Source organism: Pteronotus mesoamericanus, unplaced genomic scaffold (assembly GCF_021234165.1).
Source record: "Pteronotus mesoamericanus isolate MK-2021 breed Mesoamerican mustached bat unplaced genomic scaffold, CSHL_Meso_final contig_101, whole genome shotgun sequence".
Lineage (NCBI taxonomy): Eukaryota > Metazoa > Chordata > Mammalia > Chiroptera > Mormoopidae > Pteronotus > Pteronotus mesoamericanus.
In genome coordinates this window covers 3,355,967-3,379,282 of record NW_026555001.1, presented here as the reverse complement: position 1 = coordinate 3,379,282, position 23,316 = coordinate 3,355,967, and the positions used below count along the sequence as shown (strand labels likewise).

The following is a 23,316-nucleotide window of genomic DNA, read 5'->3' as shown; positions in this document are numbered from 1 at the left end:
TTCAGTAATATTTATAAAGACTGACCAGCTATTCCAAAAGTAACAGAAAAAATACAATACATGCAACAAAGAAATGAATGTTACCTATGATTTGTTTTTTTCAAAATACTACATTACCATGAAAATGTTTTATTCAGTTACAGGTGGATTAGAGAACTCCCCAGTACTGTATAAATATGTATTTTCCAGTGAATATAGTACTACTTTAAATCACATTCTTATCATAATTCATAATGACTAGTTGTCCTCCTTTTCCAAGGACCAAGTATATCAAGCCCTCAGACTTTAATGTGAGTGTTAAGTTGATGTGATTATCAAATGACTAAACCATTAGGGTTTATAGACAGGATGCTGATTAGGTTTTCTTCCTACCATTTATGTAGCCTTGTCCACCCCCATATTTTCACCCATAGAGCCTCTCAAGAGAAAAATGTCTCTCGATTATTCTTAGTGACTCACTCTGAGCTCACATTCAGGCTATAATTTGAGATCCTGTGGAACAACTTTGAATACCTTAGAGGGGAGCAGGTTTTTTCTAAGTTGTCACATTGTTCTTATTAAGTACAGAAATATGTAGGTAGATATTAAGAACTTGACTAATTTGATTCTGGATAGTCACTCTTGCAACTTTTACTGCTCAGGAAGATGGGGTTTTTTTATATAAGAATTCATCAATATAAAAAACAGCAGTGTATCAGGCAGTCACCATTGGCCAGGCAATAGGCTGAAGGGGAGTGAGCTGTGGGGAGGCACAGTGGGAGCACAGGCCTGGCAGGGAGGGGAGGGAGGACGAAAGCTAAGCTTGTGGGGCATTGAGTGTAATGTCCGATGGCTTCCGTTTTCTTGATGAAGGTTATTCCATAAAACAAAGTTATTTACTGAGTTTGTGTGTGCAGAGGGGTGATGGGGCGGGGGGGAGATCAGGATAATTAATCAGGGAAGTAAGGCATCAAACTCAAGCAGAGATAGAAGGATTGGTGCGTGTTACGGAGAGCCCACCTGACTATAGTGATTTGAATTCATATCGTTTCTTTTTTTATGTTTTCAGATGACCACAAATAGGAGCAGAGAATATACATTGCAGTACTGTGAGGGCAGTGACTTTTTTCCTAATATTTTATTAGGGTTAATAAATTTATTAGGGTTATATAAATTTTAAAATATGCATAAAAATTAGAAGAATTTTACAGTGAGTACCCATATTCCCACCACCTAGCTTCTACAATTAACATTTTACTTGCTTATACAAGTCTATCAAGATGATCATTTAAATATTAATGTTTTATGATGAGCATTTTCAAACATATATAAAAGTAGAAGGAATAATAGAACAAACCCCCATATATTCATCATCCAGTTTCAACAGTTATTAACTATAGCTAATGTTATTTCATATAACCCATCATAACCATAATCTTCTTTCTCTTTCCACACTCTCCACTGGATTATTTAAAAGCAAATGGAGAATAAATTTTGTTGGGTGGATTTGTCAGAAGCATAGGAATACAATGTAATCACAGGTCTTAAAGCAAGAGCTGTTTTATGATCAAACACAGGACCCAAGGTTGGTGGAGAAAGGAGAGAGGCCCAGAGGGAACCAGTAAACTGGAATAAAATGGGAAGAATAGTGGACTCAAAGTTTTGAATGAAGTCAAGGAATTGGAGCGGTGTGAGTAGGATAGGGAGGCAAAGGGAGGTTGAGATCAGAGGGTGGAACGTAAATTTCAGAAGTGGAACAGACTAGGTGTGGCCAGAGGATGGATGGTAAAAATGGAGGGACAGCAAATGAAGACAGAAGGAACTGTGCGTTAAGGACATAGAGAGGCAGTGTAGCAAAGAGGCTGGGGCAGGAGCGTGGGCGAAAGTCCTGGCTCTGACACTTGCCACTGTGTGACCTCGAATAAGTAACCTCCAGGCCCTGTGCCTCAAAATCTTCATCTGTAAAGTGGGGATAATAACAGTGCCAACCCCATAGGGTGTTGGGAGGATTAAATGAATTATTTAGGCAGGTAAAGTTCTTTATAACAGTGGCTGGTGCATATAAGCACTTCAAAAATATTTATTATTATCACAAGAGTTTCACCTAGATACTTAAGTCAGCAAGGCTGGTCTCAGTATTTGTCGTGGACGAGGCTACAGGTTTGAGAATATAGGAAAAGGGAGACCATGGGAGCTTATATTTTGTGTGATGACAAAGGCTCATTGGGATTTGATACACTGTCTTCAGAGTTTCAAAAATGGATGTAAGGTAAAAATTGATTCTTTCAATTATTTAGTTCCCCAAAGGCTTGAGGTTTGAGGTTGCCTTTAAATCTTTTTATCTTTTTATTTTGGTAGTTGTGTCTTTATCTGGTTTTGGGATTAAGATGATGCTGGCCTCATAAAAAGAGTTTAGGAGTCTTCTCTCTTCTTGGATTTTTTGGAATAGTCTGAGAAGGACATGGGTTATCTCTTCCTTAAATGTTTATAAAATTCTGTGAAACCATCTGGCCCAGGGTTTTGTGTGCCGGGAGTTTTTTGATTACTGCTTAAATTTCACCAGCTGTTACCCGTCTGTTCAAGCTTTTTGCTTCTTCATTCAGTGTTGGAAGGTTATATTTTTCTAGAAATGTGTCCATTTCACCCAGGTTTTCAAATTTCTTGGCATATAATTGTTCATAGTAATTTCTTACAATCCTTTGTATTTCTGTGGTATCAGAGTTGTTATTTCTCCTCTTTCATTTCTGATATTATTTATTTGGGTCCTCTCCCTTTTTTTCTTGATGAGTCTGCTTAAAGGCTTGTTGATTTTGTTTATCTTTTCAAAGAACCAGCTCCTGGATTTGTTGGTCCTTTAAATTGCTCTTTTAGTCTCTGTGTCATTCAGTTGTGCTCTGATTTTCCTTTTTTCCTTCCTTCTATTTGCTCTGGGCTTTGTTTGTTGTTGTTTCTCCAGTTCTTGAAGATGTAGAGTTAGGTCATTTATTTGAAATGTTTCTATCTTTTTTAGGTAGGGCTGTATTGCTATGAACTTCCCTCTCAGGACTGCCTTCGCTGTATCCCATAGGTTTTGGATTGTTGTGTGTTCATTTTCATTTGTTTCCAGACACTTTTTGATTTCTTCTTTGATCTCATTATTGACCCATTCATTGTTTAAGAGCATGCTATTCAGTCTCCATGAGTTTGAATGTTTTTGAGTATTTTCTTTGAGGTTGGTTTCTAGTTTCAAGCCCTAGTGGTCTGAGAAAATGCTTGTTATGATTTTAATTTTCCTGAATTTGTTGAGGCTTGTTTTGTGTCCTATCATGTGGTTCATCTTTGAAAATTTTCCATGTGCATTTGAAAAGAATGTGTATTTTGCTTCTTTGGGATGAAAGGTTCTACATATGTCAGTTAAGTCCATTTGATCTAATGCTTCATTCAGTTCCACAATATCCTTGTTGATGTTTTGTTTGGAAGATCTATCCATTGTTGACAGTGGAGTGTTAAAATCCCCTAATATCTGTGTGTTGCTGTCTATATCTTTCTTGAAGTCCTCCAAGATTTTACTTACACATTTGGGTGCTACTATGTTGGGTGCATAAACATTTACAATGTTTATGTCTTCTTGATGGATTCTTCCTTTGAGTATGATGAAGTGTCCTTCTGGGTCTCTTTTTATGGCCTTTGTTCTGAAATCTGTTTTGTCTGATATAAGTATTGCTACCCTGGCTTTGTTTTTCCTGTCTGTTTGCTTGGAATATTTTTTTCCATCCCTTTACTTTCAGTCTGTGTAGGTTCTTTGTTCTGGGGAGGGTCTCTTGTAGGCAGCATATATGTGTCATGTTTTCTTATCCATTCAGCTATCCTATGTCTTTTGATTGGGGCATTTAATCCACTTACATTTAAAGTTATTATTGATAGGTACTTATTCATCTTTTCCCTTGGTACCTCTGTTCCTCTCTTTCTCACTCTTTTTCTTCATCTTCTTAAAGCAGTCTCTAGCATATCCTATAGTGCTGGTTTGGTGAAGGTGTATTCGTTTAGCCTTCTTTGGTCTGGGAAACTCCTTATTTCACCTTCCATTTTATTTGAAAGCCTTGATGGGTAAAGAAGTCTGGTTAAAGGCCTTTCCTTTTCATTCCTTGGAATATTTCTTGCCATTCTCTTCCAGCTTGTAGTGTTTCTGTTGGGAAGTCAGCTGCTAGCCATACCAGGGCTCCCTTGTATGTTACTACCTCTTTCTCCCTTGCTGCCTTTAGGATTCTCTTTGTCTTTGGTATTTGCCATTTTACTTATGATGTGTCTTAGAGTGGGCTTCATTGGGTTCCTCTTGAATGGGAGCCTCTGTGCTTCCTGGACTTGTGTGACTTTTTCTCTCCTCCAATTAGGGAAGTTTTTCATCATTATTTTTTCAAACAGGTTCTCTACCCCTTGCTCCTCTTCTACTCCTTCTGGTATCCCTATTATATGGATATTATTATGTTTCAGGTTATCCTGCATTTGCCTAAAGGCCTCTTCATTCTTTTTGAGTCTTTTTTCATTGTCTTGCTCTTTCTGGGAGCTTTTTTCTACCTTGTCCTCCAGCTCACTGATTCAATCCTCTGCTTCATCGAGCCTGCTTTTGATTCCATCTGCTGTGTTGTACTCTTCATTTCCTCTTGTCTCTTATTGATAGTTTCTATGTCCTTTTGCACGCTGATATAGTTTGCAGTAAGTTCCTCATAATATCCCTGTAGTTTTTGGTAATTCTCTTTGAGCTCACTGAGCTTCCTTAGAACCATTGTTTTGAACTCAGTATCCGATAGTTTACTTGCCTCTATTTCTTTTAGTTCTCTTTGTGGAGATTGGGGATTCTTCCTTCCCTTCGATTGGGGAATCTTTCTTTGTCTTCCCATTATTTGTGAGACTCTTCTTGTTTTGCTTCTTCTTCTTAAATTGATCTGTCTTGACTTGCTGACTTTGTGGTGTGAACTTTTATGGTAGGAGACTGCTCTTTTTTTTTTTTTTTAACTTTCTGGATCTGCCTCTGTTGATGTCAGCTGTTAACCCCGTCTGACCTTAGGCAGTCTTCAGAGATTTCCAGGAATCCACTGTTTGTAGACGTCTGCTCCAGTTGTTAATCTCTGCTTTTAAATCTTTATGAGGATTCTTCTAGTGTAATTTGCTTTATTATGAGTTTTTCAGAATAAGTCAGAGTTTAAAGAAATTCTAATGTTATTAGCTCTACATATAAGGATAGATGGTATGTTTAAACACAGCTCTTATAGTCAATTGGCAAAGGTCTTCATTAATTTGTAGTTCTTCAAAAGTATGCATTGTTCTATTTTAAAGATAATTCCAAAAGAATACTCTCTACAGCCTGATGCATTATACTCCAGTTTTGATGAGTTTGTTTAAAAGAAGAAAAAAAACCCCAGCATAACATCAGCTATTTAAAGCTTCCAGGATATTTGTCTATAAACATATGTTTCTAAATTTAATTAGACTGAAATGTCTTGCCAAATGAAACATTTTTTGTTTTTTCTCAAGCAGCATTCTAAATCCATCAGACGGGGAGATGGTAGAGTTGTTTGCTTAAACCATAACTTTGAAAGCCCAAAGGCTGGCTGCTTGTGGGTTTAAGTGAAACATGTGTTTTACTTCTCTTTATACATAGTGAGGAAGGAAACATTTATTGAGTAACTACTATTACTCTTTGTTTACATTTTCTCTTTCGGTCTTCGCAGCAGCCCAATGAGGTGTACAGTAATCTCATGTTACCCACAGAAGCGAGAGGTTGTCAGTTGCCTGAGGACATCCATCTGGTCTGCGGTACAACTGGAATTTAAGCTTTGGTCCAGTTGACCTCAAAATTCAGGCCTTTTCTACTATAGTGACTTGCCTACTGTAAGAATCTACTGTCAATAGTTTTATATTCTTCTCAGAGTATTACTACCCAAAGAGTCTATTTAAATACAAGTCATGCAAGGGTCCTGCAGTATATGCACTCACCTCCTGCCCCTTCCCCGATGGCCTCTGTCCTCACGTGCTCAGTGTCAGACACATGGGCAGGCATGCACCATTTCAGGCCCTTGGAAAGTGCTGCTTCCTTTGCCCAGAGTGTTCTTCTCTTGAACACTGACTCATCTGCCTCCCTCTGGGCTGGACTCAAGATCAGTGAGGCCTTCCTGGGTACCTTATTTTAAATTGTGAAACAATCTCCCCCTTCTCAAACACTTCTGTCTCTTTTCCTGCTTTATTTTTTTTATTTTTCTCTTTAATGGTTGTCACCATGGTCAAGCATGACAGCAGAATGCTGTGCTTCGGTTTTACTGGCCAGCGTCTTGGTTTCCAGGTGGCAGGCATGTCCAGAGTGAAGCCCACTCCAGCTATTGCAGAAGAGGGCTGGTCTCAAGGCAGAACTTGGCTGGGCTGGTAGGGGTCATCAGGCAAGCTCAACCAGGCACACCGCATTCAAGGCCTGGGGCAACAGGGCCTACTGTAAATTGACCCACTTGCAGGAATGGAGTTCTTGCTGTTTTTCTAGGATGGAGGGTATAGCCGTGACTGATTGGCAGAGATCTCCAGTGGCTATAGCTGAGCAGGACTGGGGCAGGGAGGAACCCACAGTAAGGATCTTCATAAAGACACCGAATAATGAAAAACCTATAATATTCAGTAAAGTCTTTGGTAAAATGTCTTCCGCAAAAAAAATGCATAGAAATATAAGCTCTGTGTTCTTGATGAAGGTTTAGTTGTCTATCTCCACACAAGGCTGTGTACTCCTTGAGGAAGGAGACTGTGTCATGTTCATAGCTGTATCCCCAGTACATGGCTATTCAAAAATCAAGAGCTAGATCCAAATTTTGTCCCAGTCACTTAACATGGTTCCTGACATATAAGAGTAACTAGCTTTTAATATTATTTTATTATTTAGTGTAAATCCTTCTGGAGAAGACACAAAATGTTCTGAAATAAATGCATTTTTTATGTATGTAAATCACTGTAATTCTTTAAGTTCTAATCTTCTGTCATTTCCAGCATAGGGTATTAACCTAGAGAGCTTTAGGGTTATTGGAAATCTGTGAAGTATAGAAACTATGGAATATACTTACCTGTGAAACCAGCATCTTGTTTTATCCACCTTTGAATCCTCAGTCCCAGGCATGGTACTTGACAAATAGTAAAGGTTGAATGGTCAGCCCCAAAACAAAACATGCCGTGCCATGCTGTAACAAGTAAATCTTAAACCACATTTGGACAGTCCAGTTGGAATATCTCTTATACCTTGAACAAACCAGCTACCTCTACAGTTTCAAATAGAGTATATATGTGATACTTTAAGGTATAAGAGTTCTGAGCTAGGTACACTTGTAATTCTTTGAAATATGATTTCAGGTAAAACATGGCTACTCCAAGAGAGTCTGGTGTACACTTGTAGGAAAAACATTATATTATTTTCGCAGTCAAGAAGATAAGGTATGTATGTATTTTTAATGTACTATTTAGAGGTATTCTTTGTTACATCTTAAAAGTTTTTTCTATCACTCTTCTGTTGCTGCTAAAACTTTAGAATTTTGATAAGATTGAAATTTTGCATAAAATATATTATTGAGGAAATCATATACCTACAAGGGACTTGATTCTTAATTATGTCTTTGTGACTTTTAATTAATGCATCTTTTTCTTAGAAAAGTCTGCCTCTACCCTACTCCCTACCATCAACTTCTCATATTATCCAGGTCCGACAGACTAGCAAAGGTTGAATGAAGGGAACAGCAAGCTAAGAAAGAAGAGCAGGGAGGAATCCAGTCCCGTCCCAAGCCCTCAATCCCCTAAATTCCATTTATCTCTTCATTCATCTACCTATTTATGTCCTGTTTATTCGTTTTTTAAAATAATCTCCTCCCCAAAAGAACTTGAGTTATATTCGCTTTCAGAGTAAAAAGATGGGATATCTAACAAAGATGAAATGTGTGCCCAATTACTGTGCGTACTCTGAGTCACCTTTGGGTTACTGAAGCTATAAAAACTGAACCAACAGGGTCTAAGAATATTCATATAAAATAATGATGCCAGCTGCCCAGAACAGCAGCCTGTGACCAATTACTGCGTTAATGACACTAAACTTCTTGGTCCAGTAACCACATGGGTCATTTAGTTTTTCTCTGTTCCATTTTCACAGACTGCACTTTCAGGTATGAGTAGCTGCATTCAAAATGTGGGCCATTATTTTCAGTGTTGTTCATGGACGGGAATTAATGCAGCACAGCCATTAAAAATGAGACCTCTGAAATAATGCAGGAAAGTGCTCACATAAATGCTAACACGGATAAGCACAATACAAAATTATATATTCAGCATAATCCCAACCAAATTATAAGCCAGGAAAATAGAAGCCACTCTGTGTATTCCAGGTATTACAGTTTTAATATCAGGAGCATACTTAACTTTCAGAAAAGTTACTTAACTGTTAGAAAAGTTGTGGCGATCGAAGTGAGGGAAGCTTCCACTGATGGTCTGAGATGTCAACAGTGAAAATCTGAGCCTAGAGCACTGAGGCAGCTGGTTCTTAACGCTTCACCAGAAAGCCTCTGTGAGTCTCCCTTCAGCCCAGGCACCTGACGGCAGCTGTCTCAAGAGGATAGTGACTTCTCTTTCACATCTCATGCAAATTCTCTCTTAGGCAAACTCTGACTCAGAACCACACAGGAAAGGGGAAGCTGACGAATAAAATTCCCAACCTCTCTTCTGCAATTCCCGGGAGACTTTAAAAGAGGGCGGCGGTTAGGATGCTGAGTTTATCATTCTCAGTCTGGCAATCTATGTAAAAATATACATAGCAGAAAAAATGGAAAGAACTATACCAAATGTTGAGTAATTATCTGTGATGGTAGAATTATGGATGGTTTTTTCCTTCTTTTTAAAAAATACCTTTCTATACTTACTATGTTTTTATGTTTCTATGTTTAATTAGCACATGTTTTATAAATAAAAAATAATTTAAAATTTGCTGCATGAAACTTGTGTTCTCACCATTAATAATAATGATAATAATAATATTGATAATATTAATTAAATGGATAACATTGGACACAGAAGAAGCAAATCAGAAGAATGTAGATAGATAACTAGAAATCCATTATAATTGCTGAAAAAATATTTAGAATGCATGTGAGTTAGAATAGGTCTACTTCGTTTTGTGCTACAGATATTTTAGAAACAATTTACTTTTAATCTGGATCAATGTCTTTTCTTTATTCAGTTAAAATATTTAAAAGCACTAAGTCTATTCATAGTTTATGGAGCTATGGTGAATCTTTTGGTAAAATGAAAAGTCATCTTTAAATATTGGGGTTGATGAAACCTTGATTTTCATGTGATTGGATATGCCTAAAACATACAATTATGATAGTGTTGTCATGTAGGATCATAGTAGAATTCGTTTTCTTTATCTCATTTTTTAAATTTTGCTTTTTATTGATTAATGTGGCTTTCAGCCCTATCATTTTGCTTTTGTTTACCACCTTTCTTTTTCCAAAAGTATACATAAGTTAGTTTTGCATTTTTCCTTCAGAAGTAAATTTTCTTCATTCAGTTCTAAGAATAGTGCTTTGCATACAGTAACTACTCAGAAAATAGTTGTTATTAATTTAATGGGGAAAAAGTCATGTTTTCATGAAAAACAGCACATTTAATTGAATGAATTGATTTTACTATTAATCAGCTATCAGATATTTTGTATAAGATATCCAGGCAAGACCTCACTGAAAAGGGTACATTGTAATTGGGCTCTGTAGTGAAAGAGCAGCCTTGTGGATAGTTCAGGCAAGAGCATTCCGGGCAGCAGGAACAGCAAGTGCAAAATCCTTAACAGCAAGTGCAAAATCTGGGCTGCTTTGTCTGAGGAATAGTGAGGGTCAGTGACTGCACTGGAGTCTGTTAGGTAGAGAAAAATAGCAGGAGATGAGATCATAGGAGTAACAGGGACCAAACCGCAAGAGACCTTATCTTAGGGACTTTGGCTTTTAGTCCAAGTAAGATGAGAAGCCATTGGAGGTTTTTGATCTGAATATTGACATGATTTAACTTACGATTAAAGGGAACAGTCCGACAGCTGTCTGAGAGAATAAGGAGGACACGAGTTAGGTGACTATTACAGTAATCCAGGTGAATGATGATTGCGGTTCAGTGTGGAGCTGTGAGAAGTGCCCAGATTTGGGATATAGTCTGAAAAGCTTGCTGACAGGAATTGTTGACCAAAAGATGGGATATAAGAGAATCTGAATAGAGTCAGTAATGAGGCCAAGGATTTTGGCATAAACAGCTGGAAAGATAAAGTTACCAACAGCTGATATGGGGAACACTGCAGGGTAGGGTATGTGAGAGGACTTCCGAGTTAAGTTTGAGACCCTGTTAGACATCTCAGTAGAGATGGTGACTCTGGAGCTGTCAGTGTAGGAATAGCTAATATATACTGGTACTAAAGCCATGAGCTTGGATGCGCTCCCCCATGTGAATATGGATGAAAAAGGGCACAAGCGCTGAGCCCTGAGCCTGAGCATGAAAATGTACGATGGTAAATGTTCTTGGAGTTAGAACAAACATTAGCAGACTGCAGTGGCGAACTTGGTCGGATATTTTAGAGGCTGTTAGTCAGAAGCAGATAGTGTATTTTCCTGGGATAAATGCACTTAATTAAAGCAAATGCTTTAAAACAAATACACTGAATATTCAACAAAACAAACATGATTGGTTTTGTCAATAAAAGAGTAGGTAAATATAATGTGCATTAGTTTAAAGAAGATTTTCTTACCCTTAAATTAAAATGGCAGAAATTATGGCATTATTTTGTGCTATTTTATGTATGTTACTAATTACCTTCACAGAACACTGCTCATTTTATTGGGGTTTAGGGTGATAGTTAATCACATGTCTTTGTACCAGCTCCATAATCATGTCGCTTTTTCTATGAGTAGTATTGAGGCTATGTCTGCACTTGGCGTTTTGACCCAGTACCTTAATCAAATCAACTCTGCAGGGGAAGAAAAGTCAAGTGAATAGTCTGACTGAGTTACATAATTGCTTGACTAGGTAAAGTAGCTTCTTGCATTTTTGACAAAAATTAAATATCTAGCATTCACATTGTTCTATATTACCATTGGATACAGTATTTTTGTTGTGAGTATTGCTTTTGTAACAATGTGGATAATCCAACTGCCTTTAGGCATTTATTTTTTAAAAAGGTATGCTTTATAAAGGTAAGAATGAAAGGGATATGAAAAATTTTACTAGGAAAAGATTTAGAAAGTGCCTTCCTCACAGTCACTAATATTTACTTTAGTTTCCTTTAGGTCAGATCAAACTCTGGGAGGCTAAAGTTGAAGAGGTTGACAGATCCTGTGATTCAGATGAAGATTATGAAGCCAGTGGGCGAAGTCTGTTATCCACACATTATACCATTGTGATCCATCCCAAAGACCAAGGTCCAACTTACCTCCTAATTGGATCCAAGCATGAAAAGGTATGTAAGAACTTAATGGTTGCTTTAGAATGATATGTAGATTAATGTTACAGTACTAGAAATAATTTTCAAATCACTTAAATGGAAACAAGGCAGAAAACGTTGCTGAAGACTTTCAACTCTGTTTTCAGAGATTCTTTACATCCCTGGAAACAAGCCTTAATTGTGTCATTTTTCAATTCTATTAATAAAAGTGGTCTTAAGGCTGAAAATATTGCATGAAAGTATAGAATAAAGGGACCGTATTTTTAAAATATGGATGTCTCAGACCGGATTTTTTTGGGTGAATCTAAGGCCTCCACTTTATATTTTTTATTCATTTTCAACAAAATTGTTATATGTATTATATATATGTAGTCATATATAAAAATATAAAAGTTAATATAATATAAAATAAAAATTTGTGACAAAAGAGGCATATAGATTAATGGGGAAGTAATGGATTATTCAATACACAGTATTTTGTGTTCATTATATATTGAGGAAATTGGCTATTTAGGAAGACAGTTTAGTTTGTCATTTCACACATATTGCAAAATAATTTTCAGGTGAATTTAAAGAGTTAAATGAAATAATTTTTTAAAGAACCTTTATTTGATCTTGGAATAAAAAGGCAACATAAGAAAGAGAGTAGAAAAGATTGAATCTTTGCCTTGTTCCAGATCTTAGAGGAAAAGCTTTCAGTTTTTCACCATTGAGTATGATATTATCCATGTGCTTTTCTTATGTGACCCTTAGTGTGTTGAGGTAAATTCATTCTTGGTATCACTCTTCTTTAAATTTTCTGGATTTCCTAAGTATTTTATGTGTGTTGTCTCTGCACTGGGAGTCAGATTTTAAGTGTGAATTTATTGTATTTCTTATAGAGGTATTAACTCACTGTATTTATTCTAGTCTTTTAACATCATATTACTTTCCTTAATTTTATCACGCTTTTCTAAGAAATATCTAGAGAAAATAATAAAAATGTGAACAGTGTGAAAATGTACTATGAGCACCATTCAAGTGAGTTTGCTTCAGAGCTGTTTGAATAAGTGGCTTTTAGTTATTACTTAAAAATTAAAGAGTTGTCTTTTTTTTAGTGTCAAAGTCTTCTACTATTTTTACAAGTTAGTTTCTTTCCTTAAGTCACCAAAAATTATATATTGGTTAACATCTCTATTAATATGTTTTGTTTTTAAGGACACTTGGCTTTATCATCTGACTGTGGCAGCTGGAAGTAACAATATAAATGTTGGAACTGAATTTGAACAACTCGTTTGTAAATTGCTAAATATTGAAGGGGACCCTTGTAAGTTCATAACATATTAGGCTTTATGGTTTATGAAATGGACCCTAACCCCCTTAACCTAATGGAGTTTTTACTTTGTGGGTTCATTTCCCAGCAATGTACCTACCGTTTCACTGGCTTTACTTGTCATGAGCCAGGATTCTCATTGTGGCTCTTGGGCCTGAACAAGCTAATTTCTAAGGGCTAATAAATGGATGCCAAAATAAGCGAGTCTTTCTGTTTTCTGCCCCTATTTTATTCTGCCATTAGCCTCTCAGATATGGAGACACCCTACGCTGTGTCACAGCAAGGAAGGAATTGTTTCCCCTCTGACCACACTGCCTTCTGAAGCTCTACAGACAGAAGCTATTAAATTATTTAAGGTACGATTTTATGTGGAGTTACAGGTTATTAAAATTTTACTTGGAAAATAAAAAATAATTTAGGATATAAAGTTTTATTATTTCTAAGGAAATTTTAAATGTGATTATTTATTAAGAAAATCTACTGAAATAAAATCAGGCGAATTTAACGTGCTTTTTGAGTGAGGATTTGGGATTTCCCGAAGTGAACTATGCATAGTTTGGGCAGTGTGAGACTCAATAGCAGAAGAATCAGTTCCCCATTACCCTCTCAGGTGGAGAGATTTCTCCCCTCACTCCTGCCTTAGTGTTGGAGAGGGGTCAGCACCCTTGTTCTCCAGCGCTCCTCTCCGATTCTTGTTCTTCACCTTCTATTAGAAACTCCTGAGCTCTTGAAGCCTGGCTTTCAGCTGTGCCATTCCTTATTTCACCTCTGTTATCAATCAGTTCCTGGCACCTCCTCTTCCCAATAGAGTGATAGGTACTTTCTTAACATGATAAAATTTAATGCTGGAAATAGTTTTTCATTGATTATTTCATGATGTCGTGCTTGGGCAGCAATGCTTTAGAGTAGAAACTAAATTTATTTCATTATATTGTCCTCAGAAGAAATAAGGACTTACCTACTGTATAACGACACAATAACTAAAGTCAACCACTGGTGTTTATTAACACTTTAATGTTTCTTAATAGATGTTGGGTTTAATCAGATTTTAAATCCATTCATTCATTAAACATTCGTTCTGTCACTCTATGCTGTGCAGAGAATTAAAAGATAAATAAGACACATTTTCTGTTCTTAAATGAAGTTTATAGTCTGGTGAACCAGAGATCATTAGTGTTCTGTCTACCCTTAAAATGAACGCATATTCTGCCCTTGGGGGGAGTGTTCTGCTTATCAATTAGGTCTAGTGGATTGATAGTGTTGTTCACGTTTTCTAAATCCTTACTGATTTTCTGTCTACTTGTTCTCTCAATTATTAAGAGAGGAGTACTGAAATCTCCAACTGTAATTGTGCATTTTTTCTATTTCTCCTTGCAGTTCTATCAGTTTTTGCTTCATATATTTTGTTAAGTACATAATCATTTAGGATTTTTATGTCCTCTAGATGAACTGACCTGCCTGTATTATTTTAAAGTGACCCTCTTTATCTCTGGCAGAAATCCTTGCTCTGAAATCCACTTTGTCGGATATTAATGTAGCCACTCTGGATTTCTTTTGATTAGCGTTACCGTAATATATCTTTTTCATCCATTTGAATAAAAAGCTATTACTAAGAAGAGAATCAATATAATTCATGCAGAATAAATCTAATCATTCATCACCTTGAGTATATAATTTTTTTTCTTAATTCAGACCTGCCAGCTTTTTATAAATGCCGCAGTTGACTCCCCTGCAATTGATTACCACGTATCTCTAGCCCAAAGTGCTTTGCAGATCTGCCTGACACATCCTGAGCTACAGAATGAAATTTGCTGTCAGCTCATTAAACAGACAAGACGAAGACAGCCACAGAATCAACCAGGACCATTGCAGGTATATAGTGATACATATACATGCAATTTAAAGTGATGTTGCTGTCTTCATTGTAAGAATAATGCATATCCAATATAGACATTTGGGAAGTAGAGAAAGTGTGAAAAAGAAAAATAGCTATTAATATTTTGATGTATATTCTTGCAGTTTATTTATATATTTATATGTTTCTGTAGAAATGTATGTGCGTATATTTATGCACTCACATTTTTCATATTAGTAGGGTTATAGCATGCACTTTAATGTTTTAAAACTATGAAACATAATTATTTCCCCTATGTTCTTCAGCATTCTTCAAAACATTAATGGATGCATCAATATCAATGACTACACATTTAGTTTTTCCCAGTTATTTTTCTTATAATAAATACCTCTGCAGTATACATCTTTGAACCTAAATCTTGTGTACAAGTTCAGTGATTTTTTTTTTTTGGAATCCGTCTCTAGAATTTCCCTATGTCTTCAATAATATTGAGTTTAATTCTTCTTTTAAGTTTTTCCAGGTAAAAGATGGTATTTCACTATAGATTTACAATGCATTTCTTTAATTATGAGTGCAGCCAAGTATATTTTTCAGGTGATTTTTAGTCACTTATGTTTACTCCTCAGTGAATGCCTGTTTTAATCTTTGCTCACTGACTCCTGTTAACTACAGGATAAAATAGAAATTTCTTGCCCTATCATACGGGACTCTTAGGTGTGGATCCAGGTTTTTTGGGACATGGAGCTTATACAATTAGTAATTTGTACTCCTTTTCCACATTTTAAAAGAACATATGACCGTATGTCACAACATACGTAAACACAGTTGATAGGGCTTCCCCCAGGACCTTACACAGAAGGGCCTGTGCATGAGAGGGATTCTGAAGTTTAAGCTTCATTTGCATTGAGTGCCCTTCATTTTCTGGCTCCAGCAGCCTCTCTCCACCTCATTTTGTACATCTTGCCTCCAGCACTCAGTGAAGGCATAAGAGCGCCTGATTCTTGAAACACACCCTGTCTTTGCATTATTTTCTGCCTTACATCTGGCATTATTCCTATTCCTTGGATCCCCCTTCTTTGTTCCCACCTACAGACTTTACAGTCCACCCCAAGCAACATCTCTCCTGTGAATTCTTCCCTGACTCCCATGCAGTTAGTTGTTCCTTCTGTTGGTTATACTTAAAACGGTTTTTGATTGTAGGTAACTCAAAAAGAACAAGGACAATGCTTTGTTTTCTCCTCCTCCTCTTTCATATAGCATTTAAAAAAGTGTTGAAGCGGTACTTGCTTAATGGAAAACAATTTAAAATAGCAAAGAATAAAAATAAAAAATAGGAAAGAATAGAGAAAAGGAAAAGTCACATATAATCCTGTTACCTAATCTCTATTAATATTTATATACTTGCCCCTTATTTTTGTATGTATATATAAGCATGTGCAAGTAGATTGGTTTTGTTTTGGGGTATATGATATTTTACTATTTTTCAATCTGCCCTTTCTCAAGGCCATTACTTACATTTCAATGAATGAGTAAATACATAAATGAACAACAGCAACAAAAAAGCAGGATTCCTACTCTTTGAGTATGATGTCAAATGGATTACCATATCTACAGGTCTTTTGGTATCTTAGTTGTAGATGACTCTATGCATAACTAGATGGATTATGGACTTGACCCAATGTGGCTTTTTAATGTTTTTATGTATTATAAATGCGCTAAGAATATAATGTATACATGGAAGAAGCGGACACATTTGGAGTCAAGAAAGGCTACCCACTACGAAAATAAACAAAACCTTGAAAACCACAGAGGGGAAAAAAAGGAAAGACTATCAGCTTTGCCAGTCAAACAGGTTCTGATTCGGATCTCTGCCATGTGGCATCTAACCTGCACTGCTTCTCTCTGCCCAGGCCTGGCAGCTCTTGGCGCTCTGCGTTGGGCTCTTCCTCCCCCACCATCCTTTCCTGTGGCTCCTCAGGCTCCACCTAAAGAGGAATGCAGATTCCAGGTGTGCAGAAAACTAGTCAGCAGAACCGTTTATGTGGCCTCCGAAAGTCTACAATAAATCCTAAGTATTTAGAAATCTGCCTGGCACATTTGTAGAAGAATGTGTGAAACAAATGTTGGTACAGGGAACCTTTGGTTATCATTTATGTGGAGCTTGGAAAATATTTCATTTGTTATGTGAAATCTCTTATGGAAGATTGCCATGAAACCTTGAAATCTGACAAAGTTTTTAAGTGAAAGGTCTGTGTATATTTCAAGTATGAATGACTTAGTATTATTGTTCTAACAGCAACCATTTTGTTTCCCTAGTTTTCCCTATGACTATTTTTCTTCACATTGAATTATTTTACATGGAAAACTTCCCTGAGGGTCTTCCCTCCTTTTATACTTATGTGTATTTGAATTTCTGCAGACTTTTTATTTCCTTGTAAAAAGACATTTAAAATCCAGCTGTCACAATGGCTTTCTACACTGGGTCCCAGGGCACCCAGCCAAGGGTTACCAGGGTCATTTTGTCTAAGAGTTGCATATTGGGTCACTTAAATAGACTCTGTGAGTAAGGTAAACAAACCAACAAACAGAAAGAAACAAAAAAACAACTTCGAAGCAGTAGATAAGTATTCTCTAGTTATTAATATGTTTTGGGGGCTCTGTGATCAAGGTCATGTGACTTCAGTTGCAATCACTGACAGATCACCCAGAGCACCAGAGGGTGACATTTTAAAGTCTGCCGAGTAGACACTTGAATACAAATATATTTAGAGGTGTTATCAGTCTGCTTTTATTAAGAGAGTAAAAATTATATATAACAAATGAGGACAAATGAGATTTCTATCCAGCTTTTACATTGATTTACTCCAGTGGTTTTGTTTAATGCTTAACATCTTTTAAGACACTCATGTTTCATAGATAAAGAGGACATATATTTCTGTTTGAAGATATTTTCTTACCTTGGTTAGCAGTCAAACACTAACCTCCAAGTTCTTCAAACAAGAACTCTGCTACATCATGTGTTTCTTAAGAACTATGCTATTCTTTATACAGGTATTTTCTTTGCATTTGTTAATATAATTACTATACAAGTGGGGGGACCAAAAAAACCCTGGAATTATCTTCCAGAGGGCGGGCCCCTTAGCAGTAGACGTTTCTCCTGCTAGGTGAGTGTTCTAGGAACCTATCTGTGTCAGTGTACCAGCTGGTGTTGTGAGAATCTGCGTTTGGCTTCAGTGAATTTTGTTTGAAGACTCTTCCAACATGTTTACCCATTTTATGATGGGTGATTTACGAGTGCATCTGTCCACACCGTGCTGCATGTTTAGCAGTTTTTTGACCAAAAACAGCATGACCCCTGTGTTCCCCCCCCCGCCCCATTCACCCAATCTTGCTCGAGTGACTATTTTTTTGTGTGCTTGGATGAATAAAGTCCTCAAAGGGAAAACATTTTGGCTATGTGGAAGAGGTGAAACTAAAAAACAGCAGAAGCACTAAACAGCATCAAAAGCAATGAGTTCACAAACTGTTTTGAGCAGTGGAGAAAACACCTCAGTGTGTTGCATCAAATGGAGAGTACTTTGAAAGTGACTGAAGTTTAAACATGTAAGAATATGAGTAAAATACACAATTTTTTATAAAAAAAGTCGGGTATTTTTGGGTCCCCCCACATACCGACTATATAATGACTGGTATTTTTAAATTCATATTGTGACTATAATAATATGATAAAGATGAAGAATGATTTGTGGGAAAGTTTCATTTAGTCAGTGGCAAAAGCTAAGAAGGTACAACAAACAAGAACTGATGTCATTGACTTGAGCTAATCAGGCAACATCGCATCCAAGGCACTGCCCGAAGAGCAATGAGAAGACAATAAAGCATAGTTCCAGCCATCACTGCGAGCAGATTGCGTAAAAAGCCAATAATACAAGGCAAAAGGCCTGAAGTGTGAATATTAAGAGTATATTAGGGGTGATTTGGTTGTTTTTTTCAAGAGTCCTTATCTTTTGATATCTTTTATTTGAATTTCTCCAGAAGCAGTCCCTGAGATAAGAATTTGAGTGAAAGTAGTTTATTTGGGAGGTACAGCGAACAGCAGTAGGGGGTCATATTATGAGCTGAATTGTGTCCCTCCAAAAAAAAAGGAAGAAAAGCTAGAATATAAGAAAAGTAACAAAGGTTTAATACTATCATGAAAAGAGAAAAATCGCTGTCAGAATTAGCATAGTATATTGTAATACTGTACACCAAGGAAAGCTTTCTTAATGACTTTATATATTATTAGGTTGTCTTAATTAAATTTATTCTTAGGCTTTACCTTAAGTTTTGTGTTATAGGACAGAATTTGGAAAATATGCCATTTATTGCCAGCGATGTGTAGAAAGAACACAACAAAATGGAGATCGAGAAGCAAGGCCCTCAAGAATGGAAATTCTTTCAACCCTTCTTCGAAATCCTTATCATCATTCTTTGCCCTTCAGTATCCCTGTGCACTTCATGAATGGGATCTATCAGGTAGGTTAGACTTTCTACCCGGAAGGAAACATGCTTAGCCTAGAGTCCTATGTACAATATAAACTCTGGACAACTGAGAAATGAGACTGTCTGCCTACCTTTGTCAGCAGTTGGCCGTGGTAAACTTGCAAATGAATTCAGAACAGCTGAGTTTTGAAACAGCTTTGCTAAAAAGGATTCACACTGAAAACAAATCTATACTGAACCAAATAAGGGAGAAGTTTCCCTGCCTTTACAGTTCTGATGGAGAAAAACAAAAATACTTCGGTTGAGGTCACCAGTTCACCTGCTAGATGAGGAAATGATTACTGATATTGGGTGTGTGCAAGTTCAGTCTCTTTAAAGTCTCCAAATCTCAGGAATTATCTGGAAAAAATTATGTGGGCCCTCCCAACTCTCAGATCTAGATACTCGCTTATTAAGTGAAGCAAGCATGTTCCAAAGCTAGTGATTAACCTTTGTAGCCATACGCCTTTTATCACAGAACTCAGATACTTAACTGCCTATTAAAGAAACAAATATTAAATACATAAAAGTTCATTTGTTTTAAGGTCATTTCTTGTTTATTTTTTTTTCATCTGCTTGAAGATTACATATTGCACTGTAGCTCTTGGTTTGCTTTTAATGGGTAGGCATAATATCTGTGCAAAATGTTTACAGCTGTCAAATGATCTGCCTATTTTGAATTCCTGTTATTTGGCTGAAGCCAAGATTCTGAATTCCTACAGCAAGCTAATGACTAAAGACATTAATTTTCTCCAGTGGCACTTTGGGGGGAAAAAGTTAAAGCACCCAGATAAATGTAGGGCATCATTAATCATGCACTGGGTATGTCCTGTTTCCCTCCTGAAATCGAAGTTTGAAATGTGCATACCTTTTTATTCAGAGAACAATTTTGTTATTTCTATTTAGGTAGTTGGATTCGACGCATCCACTACAGTGGAAGAATTTTTGAATACTTTGAACCAGGATACAGGAATGAGGAAGCCAGCACAGTCTGGATTTGCATTGTTCACTGACGATCCTTCTGGCAGGGATTTAGAGCATTGTCTTCAAGGAAACATCAAGGTAAAACCAAGTTCTTTTAAGGAGGCACACCCAGCAAACAGCAAAGAAGCTACTACCATTTGCTATTTGCAACAAGTTTAGTTCAGGAGTTTTCAAAAAAATTAAACAATCTAATCTTCACAGTAAAAGAACTTGCAATACTTTGTTGAAGCCATGGAATTCTTAATATAAAATCTGCGCGCGCGCGCGCACACACACACACGTCATGCTAGAGGATTAATAGTAGTAATAATATCCTAAATATTAGGGTAATATGGTAGAGGTGTGGAAGCTCTAATAAAATGGCCTTCCATTTTATTTATTCACTCAGCAACATTTATTGAACTATTTTATTTATTGCATCCCAGGAATTGGATTGGACTCTGTGGAAAATACAAAGAAGTTTCAGAAATAGCCCCTGCCCACAGCATGCTTATAATTTGCTTAGGGGAGAGCAGCTTTATACACTGGTAACTTTAAACTAGAAAGTGATGAATATTTTAAGAGTGCTGTGAACGTTCCACAGAGGGAGAAATTAAGCCCAACAATGGAAATTAGGGAAGATCTGAACTGGGTTTTGAAGAATGGGTAGAAAACAGATCTGTGGAAATGAAGACATAAGGAAAACCATGAGCAAAGACAGAATTGGAAGATTTTCAATAAAATAACTAATAAAGTTTCTAATGATGGCAACAATTAGAAATATAGAATTACAGAACCAAAAGGAACCTTAGAGAATTACAAAATTTTGCAAATGAGGACACTGAGGCCCAGAGCTGGAAGTGACTTACAACTAACAGCTAGAGCTGGATCTGGCCCCTTTCCCTGCTTGATGTGGTCCTTGATTGCCCTTAGGAATAAGTGCCTTGTTACAGGTGAAGGTATTTCTGGGATTGGAGATGACAGAATTGGAGCAGAGTAGGGAAAGAACTAGATTTATAAGTAATAGCTTACAGGTTTAGAGCATATGCAATATCAGTAACTCTCAAAGCCTAGCTCCACTTGGAGAACAACCTGTTCGGGCTGTGTGGGGTTCTACAGAACACTGCTAGAGCTCATACGTAGTTCATTAGGCATGCCAGTTAATAGATAACGGTTTTCCTCCATACCTCTTTGCCTATATATTCTACTGCATATTGAGAAATCTAGATAAATCAATTTATTTTTTTTTCCTCAGCACCAAGTATATCCTGTTTAACTCAACAAATCCAAATGTGAATTTTTGAGACAGACATTCCTAGAACACTATTGTTAATAAATTACTCAAGGAGATAAGCTAGCATTGTGGGCTGATGCCAGCTGAGTAAATATCAGGGGCTTTGGTAAATAACTTTACCACATATTTTTGAAAACTTACTTACATTTCTGTAAATGATCAGTTAAATAAACAAACATTTATTTGATTCCTGAAGAATTTTTGTTCTTTACCAATCAAAGAATCTTAAGATTGTATTCCAGATTTCTTTGGTATGACTTCAATCTTTATAAACTCAGAAGGTAGAAAAGTTGCTTCTTCAGTGACTAAATCATGAAAAAATTCCAGGAATCTTGTTGTTTCCAGTCTTATGCAGGCCTTCATTAAGATTCCTTTCTGAATAAAAAAAATGTATTGTACTGTCCAAAGTTAATGTGTGTCCAAAGGGATAAGTGGACCAAAGGGCAATTTATAATTCAATCCTAAACTCAAGAGCTGCACTTTAGCTTGAAACAAAAAGCTCCAGTCCATTTGTTTTGATCATGTTAACTGGAAACTTTTCAATGTAAGACATGCTTGTCTTCAAAATATACCAATATGAAAAGTATTATAAATCTCCATTTTTCACTTTCCTTCTAGATTTGTGACATTATTTCTAAGTGGGAACAGGCTTCCAAAGAACAGCAGCCTGGGAAATGGGAAGGTACGAGAACTGTTCGTCTAACTTATAAAAACAGGTGTGTAATACCATCGCCAAAAACCAAAGTAGGAGTATACACTTCAAATTATGCATCTACAATTTAATTTCCTACTAAAGAGCCTTAAATTTATTTTGAGGCTCTTAAAGTGCATTCAATGTATTTGCATATTTTTTCTATGAATGATAACTGTACTTCAGGAAGAAATGGTCACATAAAATTTTATTTCTAATTCTTGTCTCTTAATGTCATGAATAATTACATTTTATAAAAATATGCATTTGGACAAAGATTAGAAGAAAATTACAGGAAAAAATAGCTGCTGTCTTAGGGTGAATTTTTCACTTTCAAATTTTTCTTGAACACTATTACTACATTTTTCATAAAGACTCAGTACTACAGATCTGTAGTAAGAAGAAATATTTAAGTTACCCAAGACTTTTAAAAGTCTTTCCTTTTATTTTCCTTTTCCTATCATTCATTCTCATTCTTTCATATCCTCCCTCTCTCTCTCTCTTTCTCTCTCTCTTTCTCTATCTCTCAGTATTTACTGAGCTTCAATTATAAGCAGGCACTTAGCTAGATGCTCTGGATAAAATAATAATAAAAACAGACACAAACACAATCCCTGAACTTTTAGAAATAATGAGCTAATGAGGAAGACAGTCATTAATCATTCAATAGAAAGAGAAGAGTGTGGTTCTGTGAGGGCACAAGACGAGAAGCCTGACTATAGCCGGAGACATCAGGAGGCTTTGGGGGAACGGTGAAAGTCAAGGTCTGAACAGGGCTGCGGTGGGGGCATGAAAATGGGCAGGGAAGAGTGTTCATAAGCCTATAGAAGGAGGTCTCTCAGGGCTTCAGAAATTGTTGAAAAGCCAGCGGGGCAAGGGCATATACTTCTCAATAGATACGATCTTAATATACCTTGGCATATGTTCAGAAACCAGATTTTTTTCTCTCTGTCTTTTTTAATATTCTTTTCTCATAGCTGTGGCTATCCAGCCACAGCTGTGTATTAGCAGAAGGTGGTACTTAATACATAGTGTTCACTGACCAGGTCTTATTAACTATACAAAAAAAAAGGTATTTTGCTGATTTTATTCAGCTCTTATACCCCATAAAATACCAGACCAGGCATCTGGTGGAATTATTGGTGTAGCATTGACTTCTTTCAAAGAGGCCTACTTTTGGAATGTAAGAAGTGAAGGCACTAATATAATATAAATAATGCACTAGCCTTTG

At 36.5% G+C, this 23,316-nt stretch overlaps 1 protein-coding gene across 2 annotated transcripts in view; it reads left to right on the top strand.

Moving 5' to 3' along the window:
- The window catches only part of PLEKHH2 (pleckstrin homology, MyTH4 and FERM domain containing H2), a 94,813-nt gene that overhangs the window by 54,550 nt on the left and 16,947 nt on the right, over positions 1-23,316 (top strand). For both annotated transcript variants that reach the window (XM_054567233.1, XM_054567224.1), the window contains exons 16-24: positions 7,339-7,419; positions 11,285-11,464; positions 12,647-12,755; positions 13,005-13,117; positions 14,454-14,633; positions 16,527-16,624; positions 18,954-19,135; positions 20,048-20,199; positions 22,013-22,110. In XM_054567233.1, the coding sequence (XP_054423208.1) occupies positions 7,339-7,419; positions 11,285-11,464; positions 12,647-12,755; positions 13,005-13,117; positions 14,454-14,633; positions 16,527-16,624; positions 18,954-19,135; positions 20,048-20,199; positions 22,013-22,110 (1,193 nt within the window). The remainder of the gene's footprint in view (positions 1-7,338; positions 7,420-11,284; positions 11,465-12,646; positions 12,756-13,004; positions 13,118-14,453; positions 14,634-16,526; positions 16,625-18,953; positions 19,136-20,047; positions 20,200-22,012; positions 22,111-23,316) is intronic.